Source organism: Podarcis pityusensis (assembly GCF_964106645.2).
Source record: "Podarcis pityusensis genome assembly, chromosome: 8".
NCBI classification, from domain to species: domain Eukaryota; kingdom Metazoa; phylum Chordata; class Lepidosauria; order Squamata; family Lacertidae; genus Podarcis; species Podarcis pityusensis.
Window position 1 is genome coordinate 79,240,926 of NC_138033.1, and position 19,808 is coordinate 79,260,733.

The window sequence follows — 19,808 nt, forward strand, 5'->3', positions numbered from 1 at the left end:
GCTAATGGGGCCTCTCACTGCCACTGCGCCACCGCCGCATGATTTCTGTTCTCATCCTGAAGCAAAATTCTTAACCCGAGGTAATACTTCTGGATTAGCGGAGTCTGTAACCTGAAGCGTATGTAACCTGAAGCGTATGTAACCCGAGGTACCACTGTACTGTTAAAACGGAAAGGGATCAAACCATTGCAAGAGGTGCTGAAATTTTGGGAGGTTGGATAGTTACAATGGCATGGTCTCGGTGGTGGGGTGCAAATTTTTATTCTTATTTATTTACGATTATTACCTTGTCAAATGAATAAATGAATACATTGTTGTTGTTGTTTAGTCGTTTAGTCATATATAAATACATAAATAAATATACATACATATAAATACATAAATAAATATTAAAAAAGGACAGAATCCCTAGAAAAAGGAATAAGACATAAGCTCTGAGCCCCTCTCCCCCACCCTGTGGTTTGGCTTAGTTACATGGTTAGATAGTTACAATGGAATGGTCTTGGGGGTGAGGTGCACATTTTTATTCTTATTTATGTATGATTATTACTTTGTCAAAATAAAACAACAACAAAAAAACAAATACAAAAAAGATAAGAAAAGGCAGCTAATCCTGTTTTTAAAACTGGCCTATCATTCAGCGCCATGAGGACTCGAACTCGCTTCCCTCACCTTGTTCCCCAGGAACTGCCCAGGGAGCATCCAGAAAGAGTCGTGTATCAGGAAACGGCGGGAGAGATCGACCAGCTGGAACTCCTGCAATCCGGGGTCAATCTGCAGCTGGGTCGAGGAGAGGGGCGGCGTTCCGGGCTGAGAGGGGGTCGTCACATTCACCCCTGGGGAAAGTGACACAGGAATGGTGTGAGAAAAATTTTAAGGTCTTAGATATATATTAAATGTTCATAAATGTTCATAACAGATCAGCACAGGAAGACTGACCTGAAACCATTTTGATTCCCAAACTGACCAAACCTTTTCTCTGCAAGGTCAAAGGAAAATGGAAAAGCCTCCCCATTGCCTTTTCCTTCACAAACCCTGTCTTAAGGGCACACTTAAGATATGAATAGGGTGTGAGCCTGTGACCTTGCTCAGGAACTAAGTATTTATCATAACAAAAGACTGGCCAGGCTCCCCAGGGTATCCAATCAAGTGACCATTAAACAGGTAACCTGGCAGACAGGAGGTAAACAAAGCACTCAGATTTCTGCTGTAGACCGTCCTTTCTGTGATGTAGGTATGACGTATCTAGGGTAGTGGTCTGGAGCTACACCCCTTCTGTGTGAGGGGAGGACCCTGTTGCAACAGATCAATAAAGATCAGGCTTACTAGCTGCTTTGCTTCTCAATATTCTCTGGTTGGCCTCTGTTATTTTCTCCTACCGATAGGGAACCCACTTAAGGAATCTATCTGGGCTCTTGGATACCCCATAAGGGAAAAGGAGAAGTTTTTTCTTATAACACCCCCAACCCATTTACCTTTGAAGTTGTCGGGTGTGTCAAAGCGAAGGCGGATCTGGTTGCGGTGCCGGCTAGTGCCACGGCAAGACTTGGTGATGCCAAAACAAAAGCAGGGGAAACACTGGGAGGTCTCCTCGTTGTGGAAGTGTCCTTCTGGGCAAGGTCCTGGGGTGGGGGAGCAAAAGAGGAGGCTGTCAGGGATCCAAGGTGATGGATGGACATGCCAGCAGGTTTTTAAAAAAGATTTCACTGATGTAAATCAAACAAATCAATACAGCAGCACAGTATATGCAGGAGAGACATAAAATTAGGTTGGGACAGTACTGAAGGCCAGTAGGAAAATGTCCTGTCAAGAGAGAGTCATGTGCATCTGTTTATTGCATGTACACTATTGGCCAAAATTGCGGAAACCTTTTGGGAAAAGTGTATTTCCGAGATTTGATGGCTCATAACACCACTTTCTTTTGGAGTAATACCATAAAATTATACATCAATGGAAAGATAATTTAATGAAGAATGTAATGCAACAAGGTTTGTTCAATTATCTATATTCTATCAAAAGCTATAACCAAATAACCAGAAAAAGGAGTGTTTAGAGAGCCGATCATTAAATTATCATTCCCACCGCTATATAATTTTATGGTATTTCATAGATCTGTAGGCTTGGAAGGGGCCACAAAGGTAATCTAATCTAATCCCCTGCAATGCAGGAAACATTCGTGGGGGTCAAACCCACAACCCTGAGATTAAGTTTCATGACTGAGGTTCTGGCAGCCAGCAGCATCTCTGTCAAGAGCCTCTGAGAGTGTAAGCCTTTCACAAGAACATTAAGAGCTTGCTGGATCAGGCCAATGACCCAGTCTCCTGTTCACACAGGACCCGAGTGCGAGAGCAATGCCTGCGGTTTCCGGCACCTGAGATTCAGAAGCAGTGCTGCGCCCAAATCTGTAAACAGAGCCCTCTCCTCTGTGAATTTCTCCAGTCCTCTTTTAAAGCCACAGGTTAACTACGCGCTGTGTATAAGTCCCGACCAGAGAAGAATGGCAGATTAAGTTGATGGATTATGCCGAAATAGCCAAAATGACCGGAAGAATCAGAAATCAGGAAGACCAAAATTGTAATAAGGAACGGGAAATTTTATAATCTATCTTAAAAACCATTGTAAATAGCTAAAATCGTTAGTAGGATTGGAACAACACTTGTAGTTTAATGGTGAATTTTGGACACAATGGAGATGTAAAAGATTTGGATTATCATAAAAGATGAAGGAGGAAATGATTAACAATAGGACCCACACAGGGGAGGAAAGAAGTCCAGGAAGAAGAAGAAGAAGAAGAGGAGGAAGAGGAGGAGGAGGAGTTTGGATTTGATATCCTGCTTTATCACTACCCGCAGGAGTCTCAAAGCGGCTAACATTCTCCTTTCCCTTCCTCCCCCACAACAAACACTCTGTGAGGTGAATGGGGCTGAGAGACTTCAGAGAAGTGTGACTGGCCCAAGGTCACCCAGCAGCTGCATGTGGAGGAGCGGGGAATCGAACCTCGTTCACCAGATTACGAGGCCACCGCTCTTAACCCCTACACCACACTGGAACCTTTGAATTCCTTGGAATCTTGTTTTTATGTTGTTTTTTGGATACGTGATTGTAAAATTTTAATCTGAAAAACCAAATAAATATTTTTAAAAACACACACACACAAAAAGAACTACGCGCTGTTTAAAGAAATACTTCAACAGATATGCTAATTAGAGGGACAGATCAGCGCCTGCCCAAACGGTCCCCACCCCGCCTTTCCCGCCCCTCTGGCTTACCTCGTCCAGGTGTGAGGCTCAACACTCCATCAGGGATGCCAAAAACCATCCCGCGGGCGTTGATGGCCTCGCAGGTGTAAGCTCCCTGGTCGGCCTCCTTGACGTCTTCGATGACCAGTGTCCCCCGCCCGTTCTTGCTCGTGATGGATACCCTGCGGCCGTAAGGGGTAGAGTCAGCATCCCCAAGCCCAGGTGGTGGAAGAAAAAGGTGGGGGGGGGGTGAAGACCAGACACACCTGAGCCACCCGCAGCTTACCTGCGGCTGCTGGGGATGTGGCCCCAGTTTAGCCTCCAGGTGATGATGGGGGTGGGGACACCCACGGCCACACAGGTGAAGCGGACCGTCTCTCCGGGGGCGGCCTGGATGGATTCCTCGGGGGGCGTGATCACCTGGGGAGGGGCTAGACAGGGAGAAGAATCATAGAGTTAGAAGGAGACCAAAGTATCATCTAGTCCAGCTTCTTGCAAGGCAGGAATCTCAAAAGAAAGGGGGGAGCATCTCTCTCGTGCTCTCCTTCCACCTCGACCATGAAATCTGCAAGTGGAAATGCCTACCCAGCAGTGGCCTAATGGTCAGCATGATGGACTAGGGTCTGGGAGACCAGGGTTCGAATCCCCACTTGAACACAAAGCTCACTGGGTGCCCTAGGGGGACAGTCACTGCCTCTTAACTCTATCTTACCCCACAGTGTTGTAATGTGGATTAAATGAGAATTATGCACACCAACACCACCTTGAGCTCCTTGGAGGGGGGATATAAACGCGATAAAATATTGGCTGGGATTGTAGCATTAAGCTCTGAAAGGATTCTAGTATTTGATTGCTGTACTGAGCTGCAATTTTGCAATTCGGCTGTGAGCCACTCTGGAGTCTGCCTCTATGCAGTTCCATCCTTATTTCAGACATTGTGATATCAATATATCACAATGTTTAATAATAATAAAAATAATTTTTACTTATACCCCATCCTCCCCAGCCAAGGCCGGGCTCAGGGCGGCTAACAAGCAATAATAAAAACAAGTTGAATGAATACAACTTAAAAACAAGATTAAAATACAACATTAAAATATTGAAACATTAAAATATTAAAATGCAGCCTCATCACAGGAGGAGAAAGGAAAAAGAAAAAAGAAAGAGGGGGACGGAATCAAATTGGCTCCAAGCCAAAGGCCAGGCGGAACAACTCTGTCTTAAAGGCCCTGCGGAAGGAAATCAGATCCTGCAGGGCCCTGGTCTCATGAGGCAGAGCGTTCCACCAGGCCGGAGCCAGTGTTGAAAAGGCCCTGGCTCTGGTTGAGGCTAATCTAACTTCCTTGGGCCCCGGGACCTCTAGGGTGTTGCTATTTATGGACCTTGAGGCTCTCTGTGGGGCATACCGGGAGAGGCAGTCCCGTAGGTATGAGGGTCCTAGGCCGTGAAGGGCTTTAAAGGTCAAAACCAACACCTTAAATCTGACCCTGTACTCCCCCGGAAGCCAGTGCAGCTGGAAAAGCACTGGGTGAATATGCTCCCATGGCAGAGACCCCGTGAGGAGCCTCGCTGCAGCATTCTGCACCGCTGGAGTTTCTGGGTCAGCTTCAAGGACAGCCCCACGTAGAGCGAATTACAGTAGTCAAGCCTGGAGGTGACCGTCACATGGATCACTGTGGCCAGGTCAGGAAAGGTAAGGGACCAACTGCTTGATGCGGCAAAGGTGGAAAAATGTTGCCTTGGCTGTTGCTGTAACCTGCGCCTCCACGGAAAGGGAGGCGTCAAGGATTACACCCAAACTCTTAACGGAAGGCAATGGCACTACTTGGGCCCCCGCAAGAGAAGGGAGTTGGTCCCTCATCCCCATGCCATCCTGACCCAGCCGTAGGACCTCTGTCTTCGAAGGATTTCGTTTCAATCGGCTCCCAGGAAACCATCCAGCCACAACTTCCAAGCATCTGGTCAGTGTGTTCGGGGCCGAGTCGGTGTGGCCATCCATCAGCAGATAGAGCTGAGTGTCATCAGCATATTGGTGACAGCCCAGCCCAAAGCTCCAGACAATCTGGGCAAGGGGGCGCATAAAGATGTTTAAAAGCATTGGGGAGAGGATTGCGCCCTGCGGCACTCCACACACCAAGGAGTGGCGCGACAACTTTAGCTGGAAATATATCGTGATGTTAAGAACCAGATTTCACCCAGCGCTACTTTGCACATACAGTGGTACCTTGGTTCTCAAACGCCTTGATTCTCAAACGCCGAAAACCTGGAAGTAAGTGTATCCACACAGTACCTTGCTCATTGCCCTCAAACCCTGGAGGAGGAAGCATGTACAGATCCTCCTGGAGGTCTGAGTTCAAGTAAGCAACATCCACATCAAAGTGATGCACCAGTAAACCTCTTTGTGCAGCGATGGCCAAGACCAAGCGTAGAGATTCACTCCTACACGTGGGAGCATAACTTTCCGTATAATGCAACCCCCTGCGCTGCGTGAATCCTCTCGCCACTAATCTGGCCTTATACTGTGGTTCTCCTGTCGCTGTGGGCTTAAGACGGTAAACCCAGCGGCTACCCACTGTCTGTTCACCCACCGGCAACTTCGGGAGGGAGAACACACCTAGAGACTCCATTGAGTTCATCTCCTTCTGCATCGCCTCATGCCATTTCCTGGCTTCTTCCTGAGGCAGTTTCTGGACATCCTCAAATCTCTCGGGTTCACACTGTGCCATTCCGACCCACACGCTAGTGACGGCAAACCTTTCAGGAGGTTTCCCCTTGGTCGCCCGTGTTGTGAATGGCGCAGCACTACTTCAGGAACCACCTCTGACCCACTAGGGCCAGCCAGAACGTCCTTGGCATCAGAGAGCTCCCCCTCTGACTTACTGCGCCTTCTGGACTTCTCAGCCGAACTTGTGGGGGAAGATGGAGCACTGCGTTGCTCAATCTTCACAGCCTTGGGAGAAGTTCTCCCCTCTGCCTGCACTGGGTCTGGACTCTGAGCGTCAGTAGCAGGTTCAACCTCTTCCTCTCCTTCATCTGCAGAGTCTAGCAGACTCTCTGACAGGATGTCAGGGTTCCCATGTATCCTTGCCCAGCCACTTTGCTCACAGAATTCAGCACTGTTGCTGAGCAGAATCCTGGACTGATTCCCTGACGGATAAGCAAACCTCCACCCCTTGGTCCCTGGCTCATACCCACTTACTTTGGGACATTTTTTAGAAGCCGAATGTCTGCTGCAGCTGTCGGCTATTGTTTCTGGGGCGCCAGCACCAATCAGAAGCTGCGCCTTGGTTTTCAAACATTTCAGAAGTCAAACGGACTTCTGGGACGGATTAAGTTTGGTGCTTTTGTTTTTGCTATTTCTTTTGTGCTTTTGTTTTTGAGGTTTTTGAGGTTCATTTGTTTTGTGACTGTGTGGAACCCAGTTCAGTTACTGATTGATTGATTGATTGATTGATGGAGTGACTGCGGAAATGGATAAAAGCCCCCCATCCAGACAATGACTATCATCAGCGCAGGTAAGAAAAAAAATTAATTTTCATTTATATCATCTACAATACTGTCTTATTTATTTTATAGTACAGTACATTGATTGCTTTCATTTTATGGATCCATGGTCTCGTTAGATAGTAAAATTCATGTTCAATTGCTGTTTTTAGGGGTTGTTTTTAAAAGTCTGGAACTGATTAATCCATTTTGCATTACTTTCTATGGGAAAGTGCACCTTGGTTTTGGAATGCTTTGGTTTTGGAACGGACTTCCGGAACGGAAGTTGTGGCCTATTTGAACCTATAAACCAAATATTTTGTGTCAGGGTGATTTATTAAAAGTTGACTTTTGGAGAGGGGGCTTAACGTTTCCCACTCCATCTTGCCTTCTCCACTCCCCCACCCCAAACTCACTGCAGCCGATCTCGTCAGAGCGATCTGCGCAGTCCGTCTCGTCGTCGCACTGGTAGCTGGCCGGGATGCAGGTGCGTGTGGACACACAGACAAACTGGTCTGGAGCGCAGGTGTCCCCAGGGCCCTTGGTAGCTGCGGAGAGGACAAGAGCATTAGCAGAGCAGCCTGGGGTGAAGAAACAGGCTCACCAGCTTGATATTGCTTTAGTGTGGCAGCACCTACACTGCGGAACTCCCCGCCTATTGACCGTCAGACAGGTGCCTTCACTGTACAGTGGTACCTTGGTTCTCAAACGCCTTGGTCCTCAAACAACTTGGAACCCAAACTCTGAAAACCCAGAAGTGTGTGTTCCGGTTTGCGAACTTTTTTCGGAAGCTGAACATACTCCGTTTTGAGTGCCACACTTCCATTTTGAGTGTTACGCTGAGGTCTGTCTGTTTTTGCTATTTATTTTGTGTTTGTGTTTTTGTAGCTCTTTTTGTTTTGGTTTTGTTTTTGTTACTGTGTGGAACCCAGTTCAGCTACTGATTTATTGTGTGACTGCAGTACATTGTTCATTGCATTCATTTTATGGATCAATGATCTTGTTAGATAGTAAAATTCATTTTAAATGACTGTTTCAGGGGTTGTTTTTAAAAGTCTGGAACGGATTAATCAGTTTTGCATTACTTTCTATGGAGAAGCACGCTTTGGTTTTGGAATGCTTTGGTTTTGGAAAGGATTTCCTGAACGGATTAATTTTGAGAACCAAGGTACCACTGTATGCTTCTCAGCACCTACTGAAACCATTTCCCAATGGAGCAGAAAAGACTATTTATGTACGAGACCATGGCTGTTCAGATGTTATTGACCCAGGGATGCAAAGAATATAAAGTCCTGACCAGAGAAGAATGGCAGATCAACTTGATGGATTAGGCCGAAACGGCAAAAGTGACCAGAAGAATCAGAAACCAGGAAGGCCAAAAATTTAATAAGTAATGGGGAGAATTTATAACTTATCTTAAAGACCACTGTAAACAGTTAAAATTGTTAGAATGATTGGAATGGCACCTGTAGTTTAAAGTTTTGATGCCATGTGGATGACTGCATACAAAGCTTCATGTATATGCCTGGCAACTGTTTTAAGAATTTTCAGTAAAGTTGGTAATACATAAACAAATAAACAAAGAAATGGTTCTATCCAATGCTAGCCCAAATGGCCACCTGCCAGTGATTCTTGCATTGCAGCGGGTTGGGCTAAATGACCACTAGGGGTCCCTCCCAACCCTACAATTCTATGATTCTATGAATACTGGGGATATACCCGTTGAAGTTACCAGAAGTGCCTAACTTCACCCCATTAATTCCAGTGGGCCCCCTCTGGTGCTAGTCCTACTCAGAGTAGACCCACTTATGTTCATTAGGCATGACTAACTTAAAAGATAAAGGGACCCCTGACCATTAGGTCCAGTCGTGACCGACTCTGGGGTTGCAGCGCTCATCTCGCTTTACTGGCCGAGGGAGGCGGCATACAGCTTCCGGATCATGTGACCAGCATGACTAAGCCGCTTCTGGCAAACCAGAGCAGCGCACGGAAACGCCGTTTACCTTCCCGCCGGAGCGGTACCTATTGATCTACTTTCACTTTGACGTGCTTTTGAACTGCTAGGTTGGCAGGAGCAGGGACCGAGCAACGGGAGCTCATCCCGTGGTGGGGATTCGAACCGCCGACCTTCTGATCGGCAAACCCTAGGCTCTGCGGTTTAACCCACAGCGCCACCCGCGTCCCTTCAGGCCCCATTAATTCCAAGGGGCCTGCTCCAGGGGGAACTTAGCTAAATTCAATTCAAAGGGCCTCAGCTGTGGTGAGTCCCCCGGAGTGTTTGTGTTAAGCCCTGGGACACGGAAACCCGGATGCAAATCAGCAAACCCCTGGCGCTCCCAAAACGCTTACGGCAATTGAGCTCATCCGAGCCATCTGTGCAGTCGTTGTCCCCATCGCATCGCCAGAGCTTGAGGGCGCAGTGCCCGTTCCGGCACTTGAACTCGTTGGGCTCGCAGGGGCTGGGAGTGCCTGTCCAGGAGACAGAGAAAATTCAGGAGCTGGTCCCCAGCCATCACCCACAAAACCCTCCCCATCTCTCAGGGGTTCTTTGAGCTGCAGAGTGATGGACCTCAGGGGTCACTTCTAACTCTAAAGATCTAGGACTCGATGTTAAAATAAGTTGAGATTTCTTACTGTGAGCCAGATTCCCAAATATCTAACTTTTTTTACATATTTTCAAACCAGACATTTTTTCTGATATATTTTCCAACTTATCATTTCTAATGTCATAATAAACAGCAATGGAGATAGGAGACCAGCTTGTCTTGTTCCTTTTTCTATTGGGCATTTGTCTGAAAGAATATTATTTATTAAAATCTTTGCGGATTGATCAGTATAGATCACTTTAATTCCAGCCAGGAAAGAATTTCCTATTTTCATTTTCTCTAATACCTTAATCAAAAATGACCAAGAAATATTATCAAAAGCTTTCTCCGCATCTAAAAATATTAATATGGCCTGTTTTTCATTTCTCACTTCCAAATAGTTACAATATTTTTTGCTCTATAAGACTCACTTTTTCCCTCCTAAAAAGTAAGGGGAAATGTGTCTGCGTCTTATGGAGCGAATGCAGGCTGCGCAGCTATCCCAGAAGCCAGAACAGGAAGAGGGATTGTTGCTTTCACTGCGCAGTGATCCCTCTTGCTGTTCTGGCTTCTGAGATTCAGAATATTTTTTTGTTTGTTTTCCTCCTCCAAAAACTAGGTGCGTCTTGTGGTCTGGTGCATCTTGTAGAGCGAAAAATACAGTAATTACACTTCTTCTATTGTCCTTCATTTGTAGGCCTCGTAAGAACTTGGCTTGGTCTCTGTGGACTGACTCAGTTAGCGTCTTTTTTAATCTGTTAGCTAAAATTGTAGCAAATAGTTTATAATCACAATTCTAGGACTCGATGATCAATCAAGGCCCTACTTTCCCCCACAAAACAGAAGCTGATGCTAGATTCCTCTGTGGCCCTGGTAAGCTGTAGCTCAGTGGCAGAACATCTGCTTGGCATGCAGAAGGCCCCAGGTTAGATCTCTGGCAGCATCTCCAGGTGGGGAATACCCCCTGCCTGATGGGCCACTGCTGCCAGTCCGTGTAAAAAGGTAAAGGTAAAGGGACCCTTGACCATTAGGTCCAGTCATGGCCGACTCTGGGGTTGCAGCGCTCATCTCGCTTTACTGGCCGAGGAAGCCGGCGTACAGCTTCTGGGTCATGTGGCCAGCATGACTAAGCCGCTTCTGGCGAACTAGAGCAGCGCACTGAAACGCCATTTACCTTCCCGCCGGAGCCGTACCTATTTATCTACTTGCACTTTGACGTGCTTTCGAACTGCTAAGTTGGCAGGAGCAGGGACCGAGCAACGGGAGCTCACCCCGTCGCGGAGATTCGAACCGCCGGCCTTCTGATCGGCAAGCCCTAGGTTCTGTAGTTTAACCCACAGCGCCACCCGCGTCCCGCCAGTCCGTGTAGCCAGAGCGAAATGGTCTGACTCTGTACAAGACTGCTCCCTATATCAATCAACGCATTTTTCAGCACCACAAAGACTAGAAAATTTGCTTTCAAGCCACACGATGGGACATCTGCCTTGCATGCAGAAGGCCCCAGCTTCCATTCTCCAGGTAGGGCTGGGAACGTCCCCCTGCCCGAAACTCTGGAAAGCTGCTGCCAGCCAGTGCAGCCAACACAGAGCTAGGTGGATCCGTGGTCCAGCTCCTCAAGCGACTAGCCGACAGGGGCTCACCGCATCTGCTCTCATCGCTTCCGTCGCTGCAATCCCTCTCCCCGTCGCAGAGGTAGTCCCGGGGGATGCACTGCTTGTTGGAGCAGACGGCCTCGTCCTTCCGGCAAGGTCGCGGGAAGGGGGGCAGGGAGGGCTTGGCGGGGAAGAACCCAGGCGGAGCGGTGACTGGGGCTCGGCGGGTGGTCACTGAGGCCGTGGTAGCGGGCACCCGAGTGGTACCGGGCCGGGCGGAGGTGACCGGCGGCCGAGGGGTGGTAATGCCTGCAGAGAGAGGAGAAAGGAGGAAATCAGTGCCTCGTCCCGAGACTTCCAGCGTTCTGGTCTCAAACTCAGCACTTGCCTCTCCCGGATGACGCAAGGGAGACTAGGATGAATCGCTTAATACTCGCTGTGGCTTGATAGAGAGGGGGATGCAGGTAAGTCAAAAGGATAAGGAGAATTCAAATTCTCCTCATCTTTATTTTATATACAGTCAAACCTCGGTTGTCGAACGTAATCCATTCCAGAAGACCGTTCGACTTCCAAAACGTTCGACAACCGAAAACTGAAAGCGGAAGCCTCAACACAATAGGGAAACTCAAAACAGTAGCACTTTCAGCTTCTGAAAATCGTTCGAAAACCGGAACATTTACTTCCGGGTTTGGGGCATTTGGGAGCCGAAACATACGATAATGGAGGCATTTGGGAACCGAGGTTTGACACTCTCTCACTCTGTGTATATAAAATTTTTATTAAATTTTCTGTTTTACAATTTAAAATACTCATTTAAACATCAGAAACCAGGAAGATAGAAACTTTAATAAGAATGGAAAACATTTACAATTTACCTAAAAGAACACTGTAAACAACTAAAAACTTTGGCAGGATCTGAGCAACGCTTGTAATGTTTTGAAAATTAAGGTAAAAAAGGGATTATTTTAAGAAAAATAGAGAAAATGTATGTCACGCAGTAGAAAAAGTTTGATAATGGAAACCATAGAGGGGTGAATCAAAGGATTCAGGGAATCCTAAATGTTGATGATTGTGATTATTGTTTGAATACAAAATGTACAGTGTGAAATTGAATAAAAAATATTAAGAATAAAAGAAGTGCTAAATGCTTTTCTTTTTTCCAAATGGGGCAGGGGGCAGCAACAGCTTCTGCCTAGGCCGCCCCCTGCCTCTCGTTCCTCACCGCAGCCGTCCTCGTCCGAGGCGTCGTCACAGTCGGCGTGGCCATCGCAGCGATCCTCCAGGAGGACACATTCGCCGTTGTCGCAGCCGAACTCATCGCTGCCGCACTCGGGAGCTATAGAGTTGGAAGGGATACTAAGAGTCATCTAGTCCAACCCCCAGCAATGCAGGCATTACGGATTCGTGGGGGTGAAAGGGATGCCGGCCGTGAATTCTCTGTGCCCCCCACCCACTGCCAACTGTGATAGAAAAGTTTGTTTTGCTGGGCAGGTTGGGTTCCAGAGTGTTTTCTTTTTCTTTTTTCCTGCCAGCAAACAGTTAACGAATGGCAGCCTCTGATTGGCCGGGGTTCCAGGAGGGGGAGTTGGAAAGGAGAGGATTTTGAGCAGGGGTCAGCAAACTTTTTCAGCAGGGGGCCGATCCACTGTCCCTCAGATCTTGCAGGGGGCCGGACTATGTTTGGGGGAGGAAATGAACGAAGTCCTATGCCCCACAAATAACCCAAAGATGCATTTTAAATAAAAGCACACGTTCGACCCATGTAAAAACACCAGGCAGGCCCCACAAATAACCCAGAGGTGCATTTTAAATAAAAGCACACATTTGACTCATGTAAAAACACGCTGATTCCTGGACCGTCCACGGGCCGGATTGAGAAGGCAATTGGGCCGGATCCGGCCCCCAGGCCTTAGTTTGACTACCCATGATTTTGAAAGACAGTTTGTAAGTTGGGATTGAGGTAGGGAGCTAGGGAGTGAGAGGAGAGAGAGTTGGTTCTGGGTAGAAGCATCCACTCTGAGGAATATATCACAAGCTAGAGAAAGGAGTCTCTGCACTTAGTGTGAAGGACAGTGTATGGTGTCCTGTAAGAGTAATAAGCCAGAATTAACTGGGAGGCTGAGGCTGAGCCAGGAGAAGCAGACGCTGTGAGGATACAGTCTACTTAGGTCTCATTCCAGTCAGGAGGGGAGAGATTCTTCTACAAAAAGAGAAGACTCCCAAACCAGTTAAGAGGGGTGTGGAGACCCCTTGGGTCTGTTACTTGGAGTACCTCAGGAGTAGGGTTGTCAAAAGGGTGTGTAACTGACAGAAAATACCATCTTCTTTAAGAACCAAAGTATTAAGCGGCAACAGCTGTGCAACAGCTGAGAAAGAACTGAAGTGAAATAGCGTTATAATCTGAAGTAGCCTATGTTTTACCCACTTTGTGTCATAAACTTATTTTGTTAAAAAAATTGCTTGTTTGTTGGATCAAATCCTGCCTGAGACTCCAAATTGTTAAGTTTTCCCTCACACAAGTCCCCCACAAGATAATCTGGGATAGGTAAAGGTAAAGGGACCCCTGACCATTAGGTCCAGTCGCAGATGACTCTGGGGTTGCGGCGCTCATCTCGCTTTACTGGCCGAGGGAGCCGATGTACAGCTTCCGGGTCATGTGGCCAGCATGACTAAGCCACTTATGGCGAACCAGAGCAGCGCACGGAAATGCCGTTTACCTTTCCGCTGGAACGGTACCTATTTATCTACTTGCACTTTGGCGTGATTTCAAACTGCTAGGTGGGCAGGAGCAGGGACCGAGCAATGGGAGCTCACCCTGTCGCGGGGATTCGAACCGCCGACCTTCTGATCGGCAAGTCCTAGGCTCTGTGGTTTAACCCACAGCGCCACCCGTGTCCCTAATCTGGGATAGTTTGTAGGAATTGGTGGAATTGGTGTTCTGTGAGGTGGGTGCGCTAGATTTAGGTGAGGGCAGGCGCAACGGCACCGGGGGGGGGGGAAGTGTTGTTGCGCCGTCGCACCATCACCCCCAGCCCACAGCCATGCTCACCGCAGTCCAGCTCGTCCGACATGTCCCTGCAGTCCGATCGGCTGTCGCAGAGGAACTCTTTGGAGATGCACTCGCCGCTCCGGCACCTGAACTCATCGGCCGTGCATGCGCGAACCACAGGCGTCACTGAAAGCAGATGGGGGGCATCAGGGCCACTCTTGCAGAGAGAGGTTAGGGGGTGTAGCAGGGAGAAGCTGGCTGCACTCTGGAGCCCTCCTTCAAGGAAAGGAGCGACTCCACCAAAACCTCAATCCAGCTCACAGTGCAAATTTGCCACACTTCAAATTGCACTAGTCTGTCGTCACCCGCCGCCTTCCACAGGTCTCTAGCAGCTACGGGCACAATCTTCCCCTCTCTCGCTCACTTTAAGGGCTGACAATGGTGACAAGAGTGACTCCTTTTTTCTCTATTATTATTATTTATTGAGTTTATATACCGCTCTATACCCGGAGGTCTGAGGGCGGTTCACAGAACAAATCGCAACATATATAATCAGAATAAAAACAACAACCTAATAACACACACACCTCCCAGAAAAGAGCCACATTTTAAAAGGGTATAGGATGTCAAATAGATCAACCAAGGGCCTGGTTAAAAAGGAACATTTTTGCCTGGCACCTAAAGGTGTGTAATGAAGGCGCAAGGCGAACTTCCCTGGGGAGAGCATTCCACAGACAGGGAGCCACTGCAGAGAAGGCCCCGTTCTCGTGTTGCCACCCTCTGAACCTCTCAAGGAGGTACATGAAGGAGGGCCTCAGAAGATGATCTCAGGGTCTGGGTAGGTTCATATGGAAAGAGGCGGTCCTTAAGGTATTGTGGTCCTGAGCCATTTAAGGCTTTATAGGTGGAAACCAGCACTTTGAGTTGGGCCCAGAAATTAATCAGTAGCCAGTGCACTCAGGCCAGGATCGGTGTAATATGCTCAAACCGTCTTGCTCCAGTGAGCAACCTGACCGCTGAATTCTGCACCAGCTGAATTCTACCCCCTCATCCCATCCTATCCCTCCTGGCTGCCTTCTTTATCCCCACAGCAGTTGAGTGAGGGTTCGCGCCGATGAATTCGAACCTTCCCATGGTCTCCGAGGATACCCTACATAACCTAACAGAATCTAGCTTGGCTTTGGAATTAATTGAGTTGCCCCCTGTAATTCCTGAATTGTAGCGGGTTGGGCTGGATGACCCTGCAGGGTCCCTTGCAATTCTGTGATTCTATTAGCTGTGACTCCTCCATTGCAGGGGGCTAGACTACTATTCTTGGGGCCATCCTGGGGAAGGCTTCACCCAGCCTTGGTGGTGGGGGCAATTCATCATGCTGGGAATGAACCCCAGCACCGCCCCCAGGCAAGCAAACCTGTCCTATTCAAAGCTGGGATCCACTCCCACCCACCCAGAAAGCAGAACCCCACCTTTCGCACACACCAAAACCCACAGCACACAGTTAGGGGGCTACTAGCACAAGCCAAGCAAACCAAGAGCCAGCCACACAAACGCCCCAGTCGTCCAAGCTTCCTTCCTGCTTTTTTGATAGTTACTTCACAGATCGGCATCAATACAAACAGACTCTCCATCGTCCCAGCACAGGAGGTCAAGGAAGGAGGCAATGGAGGCTCCAGGCTCAGTCCCCAACAGAGCCATTGCTGCCAGTCACAGAGTAGAAAAATACAGAGTTTGGATTTGATATCCCGCTTTATCACTACCTGAAGGAGTCTCAAAGCGGCTAACAATCTCCTTTCCCTTCTTCCCCCACAGCAAACACTCTGTGAGGTGAGTGGGGCTGGGAGACTTCAGAGAAGTGTGACTAGCCCAAGGTCACCCAGCAGCTGCATGTGGAGGAGCGGAGACGCGAACCCGGTTCCCCAGATTACGAGTCTACAGCTCTTAACCACTACACCTTTCCCAGCCACGCCACGCTGCTGCAAACTGGGCACTGCACTCTGCCCGGCGGGGCAGGCATCAGGAAGCAACATGCCAGTCCCTGCCCTTGCGTGCCACAGCCCAGCTGGAGGGAGAGGCTTGTGTTCCTTCGGGCATGATTCACAGATCCCGAGGGAGGGACCAGGGATGTCCATCACTCACACTGGCAGAGAAACACACGGCACAACACAAGCAGGTGAGCGCAAAGGGACCTGGAGGCCTGCTTCATTCTTATTTGCTGATATTTAATTTTACAGTGTGCTATTACAGTGGTACCTCGGTTCTCGAACATAATCCATTCCGGAAAACCATTCTGAGTTCCGAAAAGTTTGAAAACCGAGGCGCAAACAAAGCTATCTGCAAATTCAGTTGAGAAAATGGAACAACATGCTGTGGAAGCCGTTTGACTTCTGAGGCGCGTTCGAAAACAGAAGCATTTACTTGCGGGTTTTCGGCGTTCAGGTTCCGAAATGGGTCAACGTTCGAGAACTGAGGTACCGCTGTACATTCTAATGGATTGTTGAATATCACTTTATTTGATACAAATCGTTTGTTTTAAAGTTATGTTTTTATTATGAAATGTTTTTGGTATTGGAGCAGCTTGTCAGAAGGTGTGCAATCTTTGATGATTCCTCAAGCTTGCAAACCGCCTTGCAAATGGTAATATAGAAAGGCGGTGTGCAAATTAAAAGTGGGATGAAATGAGATTATGAGAAACGGCAAAACAGGACTTGAGAGTGCAATAGCAGCTCCTCCCTCCGGCAGTTTCGAGCGACCGGCACTCGGAAGCACCGCTAGCACAGCCGTGGTGGAAATGTGTCACTACCGAGGCGGCCTCTCCTGATATACAGCAGAGCAAGAGAAGTGTGTGCTCTCTTACAATCTGCAAAGATCACTCTGGCCAGACCTCACAGATGGTGAAATGTGAACCTTGCAGCTGCAAGAACAATCTCGGATGTTTTCTTCCATACGGGATTCCAAGGAGGTGCTGCAGAGAGGAGCCAAAGGGGGGGGGTGACGGTTCCCGGGAGGGGGGTGATCATTAGGGGTGGGTAAATTCATCCATTTCAACCCAGTTTCTCTTCTTTCCTATCTTAAATTCAGTTTCAGGATTTAAAGTTTTAGATCTACTGCTTTTTTGTATTTTGACTGTTGATATGATAGCTGCTTTTGTTTCTGATCTGTTTTATATTTGTTTTATGGTTCTCTTTAATTGAAGATTATTATTTTTTTAATCAGTTTCTCCACATTTCCACAGCAATTTGTAATTTGGGGGGGCAGCAAGGGAGAAACAACACTCATGAAAACCGATCAGCACTTTAGTGCAAACTTCTCTCGGCAAACTCATTTTTTGAATAGTGTTTCTGACACCGTTCCGCAAGGGATTTTCTCTAGTATAATGCATTTGGGACATGTTATTTTGCTCTTATTTCACGCTATCGCCCCCCCGCACAACATATGCTTTTTTGCACACATCGCTTGTTTGGAAAACGGTGTCCTGAAATTTGCACAAGTGCCAGCTTGCAAGGATGGCTATGTTTCAGTTTGTGTTTCATGAAGTGTGAATTTGAAGGGATCTCCCTTCTAAAGTGAACTGAGTGCGAATTTCTCCCCCAACCACACAGACCAGTGCACTTCAACTAGGGGTCCCCATTTGTTCTTGGACAGCCATCAGCCCTGACAATCGTCTACGCTGGCTGAGGATGCTGGGAATTGTAGTCCAACAACATCTGGGGGCCCCAGGTTGACCCACCTTCCCTCGAACCGAGAGGGGAGGTGCCTGGCGAGAAAGGGGCTCCCCGACCCTATTCTGCCCCCGGGACAGAAGCCTCCAGGTCCCATTGCACCCTTCTAACGCCACACTCACCTGGGGGCTCCATTGTAATGGGGGGAGGCGGGGTTTGGGCTGAAAGCAAATGGACAGTTAATGGTGAATGGGATGGGGGGGGCGTCCATTTCCACAATAAACTCCACCCCATCCTAACCCACATATAGGTTCCAGTCTGGTTCACCTGCTCCCAAGCGGCGGAACTGGAATCCCCACGTGGAGGTGACGTAGGAGGCGATGGAGCCGCTCTCAATGACCGAGAAAAGCACCTGGCGGATCTGGTCCTCGTCCACGTTCCTTTCGGAGCCCACGTCCAGCTCCACGAAGATGTAGCCGTCAATCTCTCTGGGGGGGGGAAGGAGGTGTGTGGGCACGATTCACGGACCCAGCATGTGCTGAAGGGGGTAAAACCTGAGTCTGGAGACAGGGTCCAATTCCCACCTCCCACCTGACTCTTCCTTTCCAGGGATTGTGCTGTTCAGATCCTAAAACAGTGTTTCCCAAACCTGGCTCTCGAGCTGCTTTGGGGACTGATTTAGGGATGATGGGAGTTGTAGTCCAAAGCCAGCTGGAGACCCAAGTTTGGGAACCACTGTCCTAAAATATCTCTCTTTCTTTTTTGTATAATTTTTCATTAAATTTTCTATTTTACAATTTAGAATACTCATTTAAGCATCCTTAAAATATTAATGACTTCCCTTCGTCTCTTTCCATGGTTCATTTTGCATATCATAAATCCCTGCATGTTTTACAAAAACTAAACCATTATTACATCCACCAAAACTTATTTACACTGAATTAATCTTAATGCTGCCAACGTTTTCAGCTGTACAGAATTATTTCCCATATATTCAATACACCTTTTTCAATCTTATCTAAACATATGTTCTTCTTGTTCTCTTATTCTATATGTTAAGTCTGCAAGCTGCACATATTCCGGCAGCTTAAGTTGCCATTCTTCTTCGGTTGGGACCTCGCTCGTTTTCCATTTTTGGGCTAACAAAACACGGGCTGCAGTAGTGGCATACATAAATAACCTTTTTTGACACCTGGGAATTTCAGTCTGAATGTATCCCCAAGAAAATGGACTCTGTTTTGTTTTTGTTTTGTTTTTTTGGAAAAGTACTTTTAAAACATTTTTTTCCAATTCATTACGGATCATTTCCCAATACTCTTTTACCCTTTTACAAGTCCACCACATGTGAAAGAACTTCCCTCAACCTCTTTGCATCTCCTAAAATATCTCAATTTGCAGCTGTTGATTAAAAGAAACAAACAGGAGAGGGGAAACAAGTTTCTGGATCTCGTCATCTCTTCAACATTGGGACAAGGTCTTCTCTAAAGCAAGGCTGGGAAAGGGGTGATCCTTCAGATGCTGGAAAAACTTTGCCTTTCACCAGCCCCGGCCAGCATGCCTAGTGGTCAGGGCTGAGGGTGGGAGGCTGAGTCCAAGGACAGCTACAGGGTCCCTGTCCCTGCATTTAAAGGAGGTTGATTGGAGGTAGCCAGAGGCACTGAATGCAAGTTATGGTCTACTTCAGTGATGGGAAACCTGTAGCCTTCAAATGTTATCCGCTTGGACTACTGCAATGCACTCTGCGTGGGGCTACCTTTGAAGGTGACCCAGAAACTACAACTAATCCAGAATGCGGCAATTAGACTGGTGACGGGGGCAGCTGCCGAGATCATATAGCACAGGTCCTGAGAGACCTACATTGGCTCCCAGTTTCCGAGCACAATTCAAAGTGTTGGTGCTAAAGCCCTAAACGGCCTCGGTCCAGTATATCTGAGGGAGCGTCTCCACCCCCCATCGTTCTGCCCGAACGCTGAGGTCCAGCTCTGAGGGTCTTCTGGCGGTTCCCTCACTGCGGGAAGCAAAGCTACAGGGAACCAGGTAGAGGGCCTTTTCGGTAGAGGCGCCCGCCCTGTGGAACGCCCTCCCTTCAGATGTGAAGGAAATAAGCAGCTATCTTCTCTTTAAAAGACATCTGAAGGCAGCCCTGTTCAGGGAAGTTTTTAATGTGTGACATTTTAATGTATTTTTAATCTTTGTTGGAAGCCGCCCAGAGTGGCTGGGGAAGCCCAGCCAGATGGGCGGGGTACAAATAATAAATTGTT

At 47.9% G+C, this 19,808-nt stretch overlaps 1 protein-coding gene across 18 annotated transcripts in view; it reads right to left on the reverse strand.

Annotated features, from left to right (window-relative positions):
- The window catches only part of HSPG2 (heparan sulfate proteoglycan 2), a 230,749-nt gene that overhangs the window by 144,614 nt on the left and 66,327 nt on the right, over positions 1 to 19,808 (reverse strand). For 14 of the 18 annotated variants that reach the window (XM_081017915.1, XM_081017910.1, XM_081017901.1 and 11 more), the window contains 11 exons: positions 17,875 to 18,035; positions 17,730 to 17,768; positions 13,949 to 14,074; positions 12,122 to 12,235; positions 10,948 to 11,208; positions 9,072 to 9,191; positions 7,139 to 7,270; positions 3,526 to 3,670; positions 3,270 to 3,421; positions 1,476 to 1,622; positions 673 to 836 (listed from right to left, as the gene is read on the reverse strand). In XM_081017915.1, coding sequence (XP_080874041.1) covers positions 673 to 836; positions 1,476 to 1,622; positions 3,270 to 3,421; positions 3,526 to 3,670; positions 7,139 to 7,270; positions 9,072 to 9,191; positions 10,948 to 11,208; positions 12,122 to 12,235; positions 13,949 to 14,074; positions 17,730 to 17,768; positions 17,875 to 18,035 — 1,561 coding nt within the window. The remainder of the gene's footprint in view (positions 1 to 672; positions 837 to 1,475; positions 1,623 to 3,269; positions 3,422 to 3,525; positions 3,671 to 7,138; positions 7,271 to 9,071; positions 9,192 to 10,947; positions 11,209 to 12,121; positions 12,236 to 13,948; positions 14,075 to 17,729; positions 17,769 to 17,874; positions 18,036 to 19,808) is intronic. The other 4 variants (XM_081017900.1, XM_081017911.1, XM_081017905.1 and 1 more) reach the window with 1 other exon arrangement.